The sequence below is a fragment of the Mus caroli genome, chromosome 5, assembly GCF_900094665.2.
Source record: "Mus caroli chromosome 5, CAROLI_EIJ_v1.1, whole genome shotgun sequence".
In the NCBI taxonomy this organism is placed as follows: Eukaryota; Metazoa; Chordata; class Mammalia; order Rodentia; family Muridae; genus Mus; species Mus caroli.
In genome coordinates, this window is record NC_034574.1 from 89,552,100 (window position 1) to 89,567,891 (window position 15,792).

The 15,792-nt window shown below is 40.0% G+C and overlaps 1 protein-coding gene across 2 annotated transcripts in view; it reads left to right on the forward strand.

Annotated features, from left to right (window-relative positions):
• Fras1 (Fraser extracellular matrix complex subunit 1) overlaps nucleotides 1-15,792 on the forward strand; it is a 395,823-nt gene that overhangs the window by 137,568 nt on the left and 242,463 nt on the right. For both annotated transcript variants that reach the window (XM_021162463.2, XM_029477538.1), the window contains exon 3: nucleotides 10,153-10,260. In XM_021162463.2, coding sequence (XP_021018122.1) covers nucleotides 10,153-10,260 — 108 coding nt within the window. The remainder of the gene's footprint in view (nucleotides 1-10,152; nucleotides 10,261-15,792) is intronic.

Genomic DNA, 15,792 nt, shown 5'->3' on the forward strand with positions numbered 1-15,792 from the left:
ATGGAGAGATGGCTCAGGGGTTAAGATCACATACTCTTCCCAGCACCCATGTCATAAATTTTAGATGTCATGTACTAAGCAAGACATTTACTTCAAAAGAATTTACTTACATCCACCTATAACTTTATCTCTAAGGTCTTCTATTTCTCTTCTGGATGCTGTGTGTACTTGCATTCACGTGTGTGTGTGTGTGTGTGTGTGTGTGTGCATGCACACACACGCACATAATTTATAAATAAAATTAAAAAACCTCTTCATTTGAAAAATATGGTTCTAAATTCTAGTAATATGATGAAATAGAAATAGAATATATGTATCTATCATCTTTAATCATTTTCATGAATTTCTAAACAGCATAGAATACAATTTTTCCTTGGCTAAATGATAGCTATATTCTGGCTAATTTAGATTCTTACTATTTAGTAAGTAACTTGTGTTTGTATTTGAGATCAGATAGTTATAAGGTGGTTTTCACTCACACAAATACATTGTGGGACATTTGAAAGTCATGTGTTCAGCGGACATTTTTCTTTGGGAGTAAATGTCTTGCTTATTACATGACATCTAAAATTTATGATCATGTTCACTGAGTGTCATCTTTACCACAACTGTTCCGTATCTAAACAAATTTTCAAATATCTCAGGGTAGCATGGCAGCTGTTCAGGAGTCTTGTTTTACTTGGAGGTAAGAAGAGGTTATTGTGAGGAAACCCGTGATTCAGGGCACCTGCCAGTCCTGAAGACAGACTTACTGGGTTGTTAGTGGTCTAACCGAATGAGAATGTAGATTCACTGGATATTCAGTTTAGCTGGGGTTGCTGCAGTGGGCTAGCTAGAGGAAAAGCTGGGGACTAAAGAGTCACAGACGTGCTTCAGACAATATCATAGGGCTGTGGCATGCTGGCACATAACAGTAATAGCTTGGCATTACGTCAGAGATGAAGAGGCTCTTCTAGAGCAAAGGTCATAACTGAGACATCAGATTAGAAAGTGAGATCTCAAATGGTACAGAAGGAAAATGGCTTCTAAAGGACAGCGTAAGGGAACGAAATGAAATACCATTGTCTGTAGATTTGGCTTTTTAGCAACTGCATCACAAAGTAGCCATTTCTTATTTTTTAGGAACAACCACCCATCCATCCACCCATCCTTCAATCTACCCACAGAACTCATTCAAAAACATTAAGTGCCTGCTGTGTTTTATCCCCGTGGGGATACAAAGCTGCCTGAATAGAAAGAAATTTTCCTTTCTCTTGGGAAGGGAGAGAGACAACTAAAAACCTAATTATAAAGTGAATGATAAGAATCTAGTAGAGAAGGAAGACAAAAAAATAATTTTAATATGGAAGATAATGGTATAGCTGTAGTTTGATTTCGTGTGCAAACATTTTGAATGTTTAATTTCCCTCCCTCCCCACGTTTGCTGTAGGAATATGAAATGAAGTATTTGGGCACTGAGTTGATAGAGAAAAAAAAAAGTAATTACAAGCTTAAGCTGTAGTGAAATCTCCCAGCATCTGGATTGAAGTGTAAATAGGAGGCTGACTTCCTAGTCATAGTAGACATTTTTTCCCTGTGGTTAGCATCTCCAGGAGTTTATGAAAATTATTTTGTCATTGCAGTGTTCTCTGGTCAGATTCTCATTGTATATCAGGCTTATGCTAGAATGGATGTGGAGGAAATGCCATGCAAGGACCAGAAGGGCGGTGGATAGAAGTCTGGTTTCACTTGCTTGAGGATTTAGACTGAGAACTTATTATTTGGATATTTTATCTTATTCCACATTTTAAAGATAACCCTTATTTTTTCAAAAATAGCACTGCAGAAGCAATTATGACAGAACTTAATAATAGAATACTGTTCAAACTCTAGGGCTAAGAAATTCATGTCCCCTTATATTGGGCACTAGAAATGCCAGCTGAGAGTGCTAAGGGCTACCTTTCCCCGTGCCATTAAAAACAACAACAAACCAAAACAAAAACAAAACAAATGGGATCAAGTGATTATGGTTGTGGCATGTGAGTTAGGTCATAGCTAATGCTGGTACCTGCTACCAGTGGGCAAGCCACACTGCCAAGAACAGTAGCTTGCTTCATCCTTACTATGAACCCAGTGTATCTTATCTTTAACATATAGTCTGGAAAAAACTTGACCCAGAAAAACATGTAAACGTGTCCAAAATCCTCACGCTGGGAAGCTGTTGAATGGGGCTTTTGAACCTGACGTTCCCTATTCCACCATGTCAGCTCTGCTGCTCAAGCCAGAGCAGATCCAGCCTGCATGCAATGCACACAGTGCAGGTGTGCACCAAGCCGTGTGGACAGGGTGGTGTCCCGAGAAAACAAGCTTAGGATAACTAGAATGAAGTGCATATATTATTAGCTAAACTGCAGGGGACTAACTTCTTTCAGGGGATGTGACTCAGCTCTCTGAACTTCAGTTTCTCCATCTGCAAAATGAAGATGATGATAAATAATAATAATAATAATAAAAACCATGTTAAGCGGTGTTGAGAATGAGTAAAATATCTGGGAGTACTGAGTGGGTTCCTTCTTTCTCCATGTTTCCTCTTTGTCATGCAGGCATCCTTTCCACAGCCTATTCCTTTATTTGAAAATTTGGGGTCCTATGCCTTGGCCACAAATTGTGGTAAGGAGAAGGAGGAGAGTGTGGGATCTGGGACTAGTGGCTCCAGTTGTTAGCTTGTTCTCTGTCCTTCTTGTTTGATCCCTGCCTCCACCCTTGGTACCATGCAGTTTCAAGCCATCCATGTAAGAACACGATGTTAAGTGGCCATGTTCTTCAGGGTCTCTTGAAAGACTGTATTTTCAGTTGCACACAGAAATTAGCATTTCCTCTGTGTTTTTTGCTGTTGTTTCTGCATGTTGGCTTAGTCTTACAATGACTGGCTTTGACTTTGTCAATCTAGGACAGCTGGGCAATAGGCCCTTCATTCCAGGATGCTGAAATGGGAGAGCTTAAGCTCATAGTGTGTAAAACAAGATGCTTTGTAAACAGGAATGATTTAGAGCAAACCTTGGAAGTAGGTTTAAAACAGGGAGTGGCCTACCAATTTCTGTTTTTTGTAGTATTAACTTGTATTTATCCCTCTGGAATGGAGGATCTAATATCTTTTCTTGACAATAACTGCCTTATTCTCCTTTCTCTTTGGGGCTGAGTGAGGAGCTTTCCATGAACTTTAAAATGAAACCAAATGAAAAAGGCATTGTTTATCTAAGCTGTCTGTGGAAGGGCACTTGGGAGAGGAATTGAACTCTAAAATAACCTTATGAAAGTTATTGATTCGTTTCTTTATGGTACTTTGACAAACAAGGACCATTATTTCTGTGCCCAAACTGGAGCTAGGTCAAAGAACCCCCATTTTATGGATTATCTTTCCTGAAAACCAGACTTGCCAAGAAAATGAACTTCTGGAAATGAAGACGTGAACCCCAGTTGAATGCTGCCCGTCTTTAGCAGCTTTGAAGGGCATGCAGGGAGTATAGTTAATTTTTAAACTCACTGAATGCAGCAAGGTTTGTAGATAGCTTAGGAGATTTCCATGGATTACCCACTGCTACGTTTTTGGTATGCGATTTCGTCTAAGCACCTACTCCTCGTTCAACTGCACAGTCCAGGTTCTACTTGGGCCCAGGGTTGGCAGAAAGAAAAGAATGTGAACACGCATGATTGTTGAAGAAATAGAATATGCAAACAAAATAAATAAAGAAGCAACAGAAGAAAATCACTGAGCATTCATACCCTGGAACAAATTTCTTTCTTCATTAGTTTTATAATGCCATATTTGTTGCTATGCTTGTAAACATATTTTACTACAAAACAATCACATTCCTAAGTACAGTTTGGGAATTCAAAAGCGTGGCTTTTAGAGAGCTTGATTCCCATTTCTGACTTATTTTGGGTCAAAAAGCCAAGGGAATTTAAAAAATGAGATGAATTAATCAATAATTAAAGTGGAGGGTTATAACAGTCATATGAAAGAAAATTTATGTTGACAGATGATATATTGATCTTTAGAATGCTTTAAATAATTTGCCTCCCCAAATTTGAGTACCAATGGGGGGATATATTCATTATTTATTTTTAGCACTAATCAAATGTTCAATAACTACATAGCCAAGTAAATAAATTATGTGTGATTCCCCCCCCCACACACACAAGTGCCAAGGATCAGTCAAACTTGGGGCTCTGTATGTGCTAAGCAAATACTCTACCCCTGAGCTGTATTCTTAAGCCTAGTAACATTTTTTTTTTAAAGTAACATCACTTTAAAATACTTAGAGATAGAGATGCGTCAACTGCAGGGACGTTTTATTTATCTATTACTACAAACCCTGGCACTCTTTGCACACATGTCTTCCACTGGTTTTTAGGTTTGTCATAATAAAGTTGTCTAGTCTGTAATCTAGCGAAAAGCTGAAGAATGCTTCTCTTGCAGAGTGTGCCCGATTTGAAGAAAGGATTATAAAGTGATGTAATTGCAGTAGTAACATGGAAAAAAAAAACCTGTAAAAGTTTCTTTACAATGTTATTTCTTTGGATTTTATGGCTTTATCCAAAGTTGGAAGCTGTTGAGGGGTTCCTACCTCCCTACCTTCATAAAACAATTTTATGGGACCATAGAAATTGATTCGTAAAGTTTTAGGCCTGAAAAATATATGGTCATCTATCCTGGTCTTGGGAAAGGCTTATTTTATTTAAAATTACCCATAAATTATTTATGTCCATGAGGACATTAATACAAGGAAGTACTTTGACAGGTCCAGTGCTTAGATGAAGAAATATTTTCTTCACACAGGGTTAGATACCAGTGAAGTGACAGCCAGCGCCATTGGGACTCAGGAGTGCAGTGTGTTAAATGTTGTTTCTGGAAGCTCTCCCATACCGAGTAGAAGGTCAGAATCATGATGGATAAATTCATGAAGCCAAGCAGTCACTTAGGCTTGCTTACTGCCTCAGCCAGTGTTCAAGAACCGGGCTGGGTGAAGGATGTGCAAAGAGGAAGACAGTCAATGAGCTCTCCCTTCTGGAAGGTTGAACTCTGCTGGAAAGATAAGGAAAGGGAGCTAGGGTGGTTTCCTAGCTTCACAGAAGTTTCACCCTTGGATTAATGTAAGTTTTGTGAAAGAACGTGAAATCTTAGTGTGCTTTAGAAAGGCCTGTTTAGATTCAGTCAGCTAAGTTCTCTGACACAGGTATTATGGACTATTTGTACTGGAGTCACTGTGAGAATAGCTGAGTGTGCAGAAGAACTTGGAGTTTGTTGTAGACTGTTACCTCTCCAGGAAGGAAGGCAGATGACTGCTTGGAGCAGTGGTTCTCAACCTTCCTAATGCTGTGAGCCTTTAATACAACTCCTCATGCTGTAGTGACCACCAATTGTAATATTATTTCATTGCTACTTCATAACTATACTTTCTGCTACTGTTTATGAATTATAATGTAAATATTTTTGGAGATAGAGGATTGCCAAAGAGGTCGCAACACACTGGTTGGAAACTGCTGATTTAGACCCCCGACTCAGCATAAAGCAGCTCACACTTTCTGGTATGGCCATTCACAGACTGATTTAAAGGAATCAGGGCTCAGGCTAGTGTGAGTCTCAAAACCTCCACTATTAGAAACTATAACAAAATTAGACACCCCTTCTTGACCTGTGAGCAGTGGGAAATGCAGAAACATAAACCATGGATACATTCCATTTCTCTAGCATGAAGGAACAAAGAATATTTTTCAGCATGTTCTCTGTTACACTGGAGAAGTGTTCACGAGTATAGGGGCAGATTTAGTCGCCTTCTACCTGTGTCCATGTGAGTTGTGGTGTCTTAGTGAGTTAGTCTGTGCCAGATCACCCCTTATTCTGAGACCTCTTCCATGGTAGGCCCAGTAACACGGTCTGCATGCTCTAACAGTTGAGAACACTGCACATTAAAGTGTACGGGGGGAGGGTGGGGGTGGGGGTGAGAGGCTGTTGTGGCATTGGATACAAAGAAGAGTAGATGTTAAGAGAATATTTTCTGCATTTGGCATCAGAGCTTTGTGAACATGCCTTGTCTTTGTCCAGTAGCTGTGTATAAAAAGCATCCGAGAAGAAAAGATAAAACAAAACCAACCAACCAAAAACCAAGCAGCAACTGCAAAACCCTTTGCCTCCATAGTCTTCCCTGGAGGAGAACACACCAGTTGGTTGTCCAGTGCCCAACTGGACAACATTTCAGACATATGGTAACATTAGACAGACCAAGGAAGGTATATTCAGGAATATATATTTGTATAGACATACATGTACGTATGCAATAAGAATTAATATAAGGAGAGGTCATAAGTTTGAAGGCAAGCAGGAGGGGTATGCGGGAGGTCTTGGAGGGAGGAAAGGAAGGACAAAATGGAATTCTATTATAATCTTTAAAATAAAGGCAGAATAAAACAAAACTGCACAAGAACCATAGATGCCTGGGAGTTTGCTTTTATCATGTACCCAAGCATCTCTTAGTTTAGAAAGAGCTGCTGCTAAGGCACAGTGTACATTTTGAGCCTCTCCCAAATATTGCTACAATGTATTCATTTATATTCTTGGTTTCAGAAACAAAAAGAGAAACAAATAGATAATAGTAACAATGGAACCCTTCCACCTCCAGATTCATCCTTGCCTCCCACTGCAATGGTCTCAGCCTTCTGAAAGCTAGCATACCAGTGAATTACTAGGTTTATTATCATCATCATCATCATCATTATTATTATGTTTTTACTTATGTAGAACAGATGGAAAGATGGAAAAACCTAGCCTTTACTTGTGGGGCTACATTCATTTTGGGAAAAGGAATATCACAGACATATGTGCTGAATGCTGTAACATACTAGAAAGCATTCAGAGAAAAGAAAATGAATAGTTTCTCCATAAGCATCAAGCATGGTTCACATACCATTGCTCACATGGTCTTTTCAGAGACTGTACTTATCTTAGTTTTGCAGCTCTATGTACCTGGGACATAGGCACTTCCCTGAACAGCAGACATACAGTTAACACAGGAGGCATTAGCTTTGAACACAGCTAGCTGTTTCCAAACCAAGGGCTCATGTTGCTTAGGAACCCTGTGACTTGGACAAGTGGGTCAATTTCTCGTAACCTATCTCCCTATCTATAAAAGGAGAATAATAGTGATAGTAACAGTTTCATAGTGTGTAGGCCAGCTTGGCATGGTGCTTAGATTCAGAATCATTTCTGGTAGCCATCCAGGAGTAAGACAAGTGTGGGGAAAACCAACCACAGCTGCTCACCCCCATGAGATCAGCACTTCTTCCCTTCCTTCTCCTCTCTTTCTCCTCAGTTGTTGAACCAATGGAAACTTATTCCTTTCTAGTTTACAGAAGGACGAGACTCAGAGCACGGTTACTTTATTTGGCTTTGACAGTTACTGGGGGTAGGGGTAACTCCTAATCTACTCGTCTGACTGCTGGCTGGCTACTTCCCCAGTGATCTCCTCTCATGATGACTTCCTTCTCCTTTTGCCTCCTTTCTTCTCCTCTCTCTACCTGGATCCCCCAGCCAGGTAGGTGGATACCCGCACACCTCTATCTACTGTCCAATCACAGTCTTTAGCGTTTACTTGACCAATTAACTTGGGGATCAAAGTTACATAGCATCATTCGGTATATGTGATGATCTCCTTGGGGAAAACCAGATCTTGGGGCTTAGTACGTAGCATTTCAATACATAGCAGTACCAGGCCAACCCACTACATTTCTTTTTGCTTGATAAAATGGCTCTTTTATAATAATAAACAACATATAGTAGGAACAATTATGCAACAATTATGAAAACTATTAGGTAACAGTTACATTCTAAAATTCCCATCTGTTTGTATTTAGCAACTTTGGATAAAGTATTCTATCCTCTATCCTACCTTGGTGAGTTTAGAGTCCATATCTAAATCAGTTTTTTCTTTACCACCTTAAGCATTTAAATGCTGTAATTTTCATAACTTGCAATTACCAACCTTATTTTTAAGGAACGTTAATGGGCTGCAGACTTGGAATTCCATGCTAGAGTCTTGAGGCCAAACTCTCTGTTTCCAGGAAACCCCAAGTTTTCTGAGTCAGGCCAACCACTAATTGGGACCCACTGATGCTACAGGTTTTCGCTTCCTTCAAAGCCAGCTGATGACACACATCAGTTTCACCTGTAGAAGAAGGTGCACTCCTCTGGCTTTGATAGGGTTGCATTCTGGCTGGTAGTAAATTGGAAGCATAAGCTGGAAACTACAGCAAACTAGTTGGTGAACCTGGGAGCTGTGACCTTCTGCTATATCCACTATCTCCAGAAATCATCTTACTGCACATTTTTAATCTCAGGAAAAGATCAAAAATTAAAATTCTAACACTGATCTCTAATGAGCAAGTATATAGTTTGTACTATCCTCAAGTAAACAAAAACATAAATTTGTGACCACCTCTACTGACATAGTAGCACAAATTATTATTTGATCAAATAAGAGGGGACTGTAACCTAGCCAAGTCAAGATACCAACTTTTCTATCCAACAATGTCTCAGTTCATCCCAAAACTGAATTTTCAGTATTTGGATTCCAGTGACTATCAAGGGTCTAGAAACTTCTCTTAACTTGTTGAATAGTGCTTCCATTGGATGGAGAAGGAGAATATAGCTCAGAAAGTTTAGGAAGGTATGGACCATGAAGTAATATCTACTCCTTTAAGCATCTCTACTATGGCAGGCTAAGGAGAATTAGTGTTTTAAGAGGAATTATAATCTGGTCCAACAAAGCTACCAAGTGCTTGAATAAATGCCACAAATTGTGAGAGTGTCCACAGATATAGTGGAATCAAAGAATGGTTGAGCAGCTGTATCCTGGTAGGGGTCAAGGTCAAAAGCGATTTACCCCTGAGATGGAAGCAAGTTCAGGCTTCATGAACTTGCTTTGGAGAAGTCAAGGCAGAGTAGGGACTCCAGGAGGGCAGAGGCATGTGAGAGACGTCAGAGAAGCCTGTGGCTTGACCTGGGACTGTGAGATTCAGCTTGTCTTTGAAGATAGGGCAAGGCCATGTAGGGTCTGTATTTTATTCTGTTGGAGCTGAGGATGTGCCACAGAGAAGCACACAGACAGCTCTCTTAGAGCACATTAGCCAAGGAGTGAGTTTGGCTATTTTTGAAGTGGAGCAGGAAGATGGATTGGGAGCCTGTGTCGTTCATGGTCCTCATTGCTTCCATGCAAAGCCATCCAAGCCACCTCTCATACCAGAAATAGATTTCTGTCCGATCTCTGAGAGGGTTGGATCCAAAGGGACTTTAAAATGAGCCCAGTTGAGATATAGATCTAGCATGATGGAAGACAAGGAATTATAAAGACATTTCTGAGCCGTTTAACTGAGCCTAGATTTACTGCTATCATGGCCATTATATTTCCTTTTCAAATTGTTGAATAGTAACACTAGATGGTCAGTTCCTATCTCCTTAATTCCCTGTATTCACAGTAAAGAGAGTGGTGAGATGCGTGTGGATGCCATCCATATTTAGCCTTACGTATTAGTACTCAGCGTTCCCCTTCATAGTAAGCAGAGTAGCCACCCAATTCGTGTGTTGGTGGATCTGTCTTAAAACAATGAACTGCTCCCTCACATCCTCTTGCCACTGCTGAATGTTCAAACATGTAATAGGTGAATGCTAACAAGTAGAGTGGGCCATGTATCTAGTGGTAAATGCTGGGTTTCAGATGGTGTCTAGTGGTAGTCAACGTGTCGTCTTCTTTTCAACCTGTTTGGATGGTTTCTGCTAGTTAGCAGCATAAAGGAACTTCAAGTCTGTGAGCCGTGTGTCCTCCTGAGGTTTCAAGACAATCAATAGTTTTTACTCTGGGTATCGACAGCTCTCTGCTGAATGCCCTTGTCTCTGGCTACGTGGGCTGACTGTTGTGAAATGGATTACACGCTCTTATTGCCACTTGGGTTTAATCAGTGCCCAGCATGTCCTGCTTGTGGTGTGCCTGTGACTTTCTTTTGCCTTTTTAATCGCTCGGGACGTGGGGCTATTGATGGTGCTGCTTTTATGAGTTGCAGTCCTTGACTGATCAGTTTGGTTTTTTTTCTTTTTAACTCAGAGCTTCTGCTTCCTTGCAGGATGCCACAATTTGGAAGCCTGATTCATGCCAGAACTGTCGTTGCCATGGTGATATTGTGATCTGCAAACCTGTTGTTTGCAAAAACCCTCGGTGTGCCTTTGAGAAGGTATGGTTTCCTAATTGTACCCTAAACTTAACTGTTAAGTCAGCCAATGATCAAATTTTTAAATCTTTCTGGTTATGTTTTTACACCTATTCCAATCTCTCATTGGAAGATGAAGGAAATTTTCCGTGGTTAAGAATATCTTCATTTTCGTTCACTGACCATTTATTCCTGGCAAAGCACTTGGCTAAAGGTTTGACAAATGTCACTTCATTTAGTGTGATGGGAGATGAGGGTCATTTTCCACTTTACAGTGAGAAAACTAAAGCTGGAGACATCAAGCAATTAGCCATGACTACACAATTAATAAACCACAGCTCAGATATTTTAGCGTTCCAACAGGTGCCAGAGCTGGTGACAGCAGCCATGGCATCTCCATGCCTTTGACTAGCTTGGAGTCAGGAGTGGCTTCTTTAAAAAGGATTGCAAAACCAGCATGGGTTTACCAGCAGCATAGCTATGCTGATAGAACCCATGGGAAACAGGAGAACCCCACCCCCTACCCCACCCCAGACTCCAGAATCTCCCTTATCCAAGAAGGGAAGTTCATCCATTTTCTTCTTCAGTTTTTCCCTCTGTAGATATCTATTTTGTTGGAAAATTGTTTTTTCTAGATACCGGCTCTTCTCGAGTCCATGCATTTCTGAAACTCTTACCTTTTAAATGTAAAAATCCGAAACTCTCCTGAGAAGAACACTTTATTTTCTTTAGAAAGCATCCTGTCAGTTTCACAAGCACAGTTTATTTTTTTCTAGTTTATTCTCTTCCCCCCCCAACAATTAATTTTGAATCTTCCTGCCTCTAATGGTAATAAAATTCTCTCTTTTTCTCCCTAATATTAGAATGAAAAATGTGCTTTAGAGATAGTTAGGGTTTCTCAAGCTGTGATAAAGCACAATGGCCAAATGCAGCATCAGTTGGAAAAAGGTGTTTCGGCTTACATAGGTCAGGTTGCAGTCCACTGAGGGAAGTCAGGGCAGGAGTCTGGAGGCAGGACCTGAATCAGAGGCCGTGGAGGAAAGCGGCTTACTGGCTTGCTCTACACGGTTTGGTCACCTTGCTTTCTTATGCACCAGGACCGCCTGCCCAGGGGTAGTGACACCGCCCACAGTGGACTGCTCCCCCAACCCCCCAACAACCATTAATGAAGGTAATACCCCACAGGCTTGCCTACAGGCCAATCTTATGGGGGCGTTTTCTCAACTAAGAGTCCCCCTTTCTAGGTAGGCCTGTGTTTGTGTCAATTTGACAAAAACCAACCAACATAAATATCTTTTAATTTCTGCATGGTATATTTCTGAGAAGCAGGGAGTATATGGATGTTTAAGTTTGCTAGTATTTTATTTTATGCGGAGGATCCTTCTGTCAATGGAACAACTGTTTCTAAGAAATTGCCATTTATAAAGACCACGAAGTCATTCTTTCTCTTTCTTGACAGGAATGTTTATATTATTACGGAAGAGGTTCTGAGTTAAATGTTAGAGGGTAAAGATTATATTGTTGAAAACTAAACATGTGTTAAATTTTTTTACGATCATATATTAATAGTTCAAAGTAATGGGGATCATTATGGTATTTCCTGTAAAAACAGAGGCACTCTTTGCCAGCTATTCATCTACCTTGGGAATGATTACCAGACTAAATAAACAACTAGAAAAGTGTAATGGCAAAAGAACAATCAATAAATGAAATATGAAATAAACAGACACTGTAAATGAACTACAAATGGCCAATCAATGTATCAAAAATGTTTCATATCTTTAGTCATCAGAAGAATGAAAATATAAACTGTTTGTTTGTTTGTTTGTTTGTTTGTTTTCAAGACAGGGTTTCTCTGTGTAACCCTGGCTGACCTGGAACTCACTCTGTAGACCAGGCTGGCCTGGAACTCAGAAATCTACATGCCTCTGCCTCCCAACTGCTGGGATTAAAGGCGTGCGCCACCATGCCTGGTTAAACTTCTTTTATACAAGGTGTCAGTGAACTAAGTTATTAGCTTATTTTGTATTAAGTAAGACTACTTGGGCTGGAGCGATAACTCAGTCAAGAAAGTGCTTGAGTTTCTACCTCACAATCTTGAGGTCCTAAATTCCATCTCTAGAGTCCATGTTAAGTAAACAACAAAACACAGAACTGGCCATAGTGGTGGGTGCTTATAATCTCCTAGGTAGGCAGAGACAGACAGATCTGTGGAGCTTGTTGGGTAACTTAGCCCTTGAGAGGCCAAGGCAAAGGGATTCTGATTTTGAGGTCAGATTCAACCCGTCTTAATCTTTTGTTAGTCTCTTGCTTGATCACTCTGCTTCATATTTTGAGCTTCCTTGGCATTCTTTAAATAATGGAACACACACACACACACACACACACACACACACCACACTAAACAAAACAAAAAGCAAACCAACCAACCAACCAACCAACCAACCAACCAACGGTCCAACCGAAGAACAGTAGAGTCCGAAGATTTCATGGTAGAAGTATATCTGATACATGCATATACATATGCATAACAAGACTCTCTCTCTCTCACTCTCTCTCTCTCTCTCTCTCTCTCTCACACACACACACACACACACACACACAATGTATATATAGTTTTATACAAAACAAAAATAATGGATTTACATCTTTTAAATGGCTAAAATATCAAGACCATAATTTTGTAAACATTATATGAAACTCGTGTTCTGTGTCCATAAATAAAGTTTTATTGAGACACAGGCAGCCTCAGCTGTTTTTCTGATGTCTTTAGCTGCTTTACTCCCTTCATGGCAGCTATGGAGCTCTGACTTGCATAGCATGTGGCCCCCAGACATTAATATTGGCTCTCCGGACCTTTGCAGACAGTTGTTCTGCACCAAACTCAGGACCAGATATCTTAAATCACCCAGTACTCCTCACTTTCTGCGCAACCCACATCCAGCACACTTGCAGACTCTCAAGCTCTTCCTTCTTAGATTGCATCACAGGTGTGCTTTCTCTGCTCTCTGCTCTCACACCGGTTTTTCTGTGGATCACCTTGGTACGCTGTAAATTGCTTTGGCTCTTTCTGAACCTGCTTTCTGCACCCCACCCAACCCCGCCCCCGTAACAGTGGTACAGTAGTCAGGATGCTCCTATTAAAACTGAAGCCAGCTCGTGTTGCTGTCCTCTTGAAACCCCTCCAGTGGCTTCCCTTCCCAATTAGAATAACTACTCACAGTGTAATTCATATTTCTGTTGTAGACCTCTTGTTAATCTTCTGTTAGCCTTTCTCTTGCTCCCTTTCTTTTGAATTTGAACCTCATTGCTACCACCTGACTAATGCCCCCAACACAAACACACACGTTTATGTTTGCACATGTACATACTGCCCCCCATACACATTAGAGAAAGAATAGTTTCATTAAGATCAGGAAAGTGCAAACTTCTCACAGTAGATGCTTACATGATGCATGGCTATCATGTGTATGTGCATATGTGTGCATATATAGCGCATATCAATTCATGAAGCCATTTCTTAGTTTTTTACTTTCTTTGAGTCTTGCTAGAATGCTGGTTATTAAGCATTATAACTCTCCACCACACATTTCAACTTATTCTTCCTCACTTCCTCATTTTTTTTTCTTGGCACTAATTACTATCTGACATAGTACATATTTTACTAATTTTGTGGGTACTGTCTCTTGTACACTGTATCTCCTTAATACCTGGAATCATACCCCATACACAGTAGGTATTCAATAAATACTTTTGAATGATGTGTGGGAAAATGGTCGAAAATAAGGTTGACTCCAACATTCTAGAGAAGTTTGTAGCTGTACTGGGTATTTTTCGAGTTTAATTTCTAATTGCAGTCTATTGGGCGTTTTCATGCATGTGTAGAATACCCAGGTTTCCTTTTTAAAGGATCCTTCTGGGTTCCCAGAGTTAGTTAATACATAATATTGTAAAGGAGGATATCAGTCCAGAGGCAATGAGAGCAACCCAGGGAAGAGAAGGAATATCTGAACTACTATGTTGGTTGGTTCACATTATACCAAAGGAAACCATCAAGGGCTTCCCCTAAGGGAATTGGCATAGTGGTCAACTTAATATAAAAAGACATGAGTGCTGAGACCGCCAAGATCTATAATACCCTCCACATTTATATAACTTTTATTAGAGCATATTATTATAAATGTTCTGAGAATTGTATTATTAGCTATTACTGTTAATCATATTGATTTTAGTTTATAAGTTAAATTTTATGGTAGATGTATATGTATAGAAAAAAGCACAATGCATGTAAGACTTGGTATGTCTGCAGTTCAGCTATCTTGGGCGTGAGGTGTGTCGCAGGGCATTGCCTATGGAAACGAGAGATATTGTAAGCATTTAGTAGCTGTCAGGTATAACTATTTAATTGCTCTCATTATTATCATTAGTTGATTTGTCCAGAACCTAAACAAGTCATCTTGCTGGCTCCTCTGTAGTCTTCATTGATAGGTCTTGTTCATGCAGCCAATATCCAAGGCTACGGTGTAAAGTTTAGAGGGAGAGTAGGCCAGTGTGCTGTCTTGCTGCAGCCATTCTGAGTCATGGGAAGAGGTAGCAGGAATTCCCTTTGTCTTCTTTTCCTGGTGCTTGCACACAGAATTCTTGGCTTCTTCTTCAGCTCATGCCTGTATGATTCCCCTAGACATTCCGTAGATTGAACCAAGCGGGGAGCATCCTCTCTCGCCCGCACAGCCACTCACAAGTAAAGAATATTATATTTTGAAATGCTGTTTTGAAAGTTGACTCTGAAGATTAGTGTGTTCTAGAGAATGCAGAAAACTAAAACTGGGGGCATGAAATATCCCCTTGGAATTTTCCATTCCACCTGCTTTTCTCTCTTGCTCCCTGATTTCTTGTTGTTAAGCAACAATTGGATTATCTCATTTCCTATCTGTATGAAATGCTTAGTGGGAATTATGCTAATGTAGTTTCCATTGCTCTCTTGGCAGAGATTAAAGTGTAGTTTCCCTTTCGGGTTCAGAGGACACTCTTCTGAAAAGTCATTAATATTGCATAGCAGGCTCAGTTTCATAAAATCTCAAATATAAACTTTGTTCTTTACCAATCAAATAAGGGTAATTTGATGGTTGTTGTTATGAATGGATTTCTGGAGTAGATTTACAGTCATAAAATATCCATTGATTCTCATTTACTCTTTCAGATGTATTTGATGAACTGAGAAAACTTTCTGCCTCTCTTTGTGTTTCTGTGTTTCTGCCTCTCTGCCTCTGTCTGTCTGTCTGTCTGTCTGTCTCTCTGTCTCTCTCTCTCTCTCTGTGTTTGTGTGTAATGGAAGTAACCAAAGATAACAATGACAAGTGTGAAAGGTAGCATGAACACACACAATGTGTTTTCATTCTTCTGAATAACTGCTTTGTAGACCTCCGTCCTGTGGATGGTCATATCTTCCTGGCAAATGCAGATCTCTAACCACTGTTTTTTTTTTAAATTTTTAATATTTTTTTATTACATATTTTCCTCAATTACATTTCCAATGCTATCCCAAAAGTCCCCCAT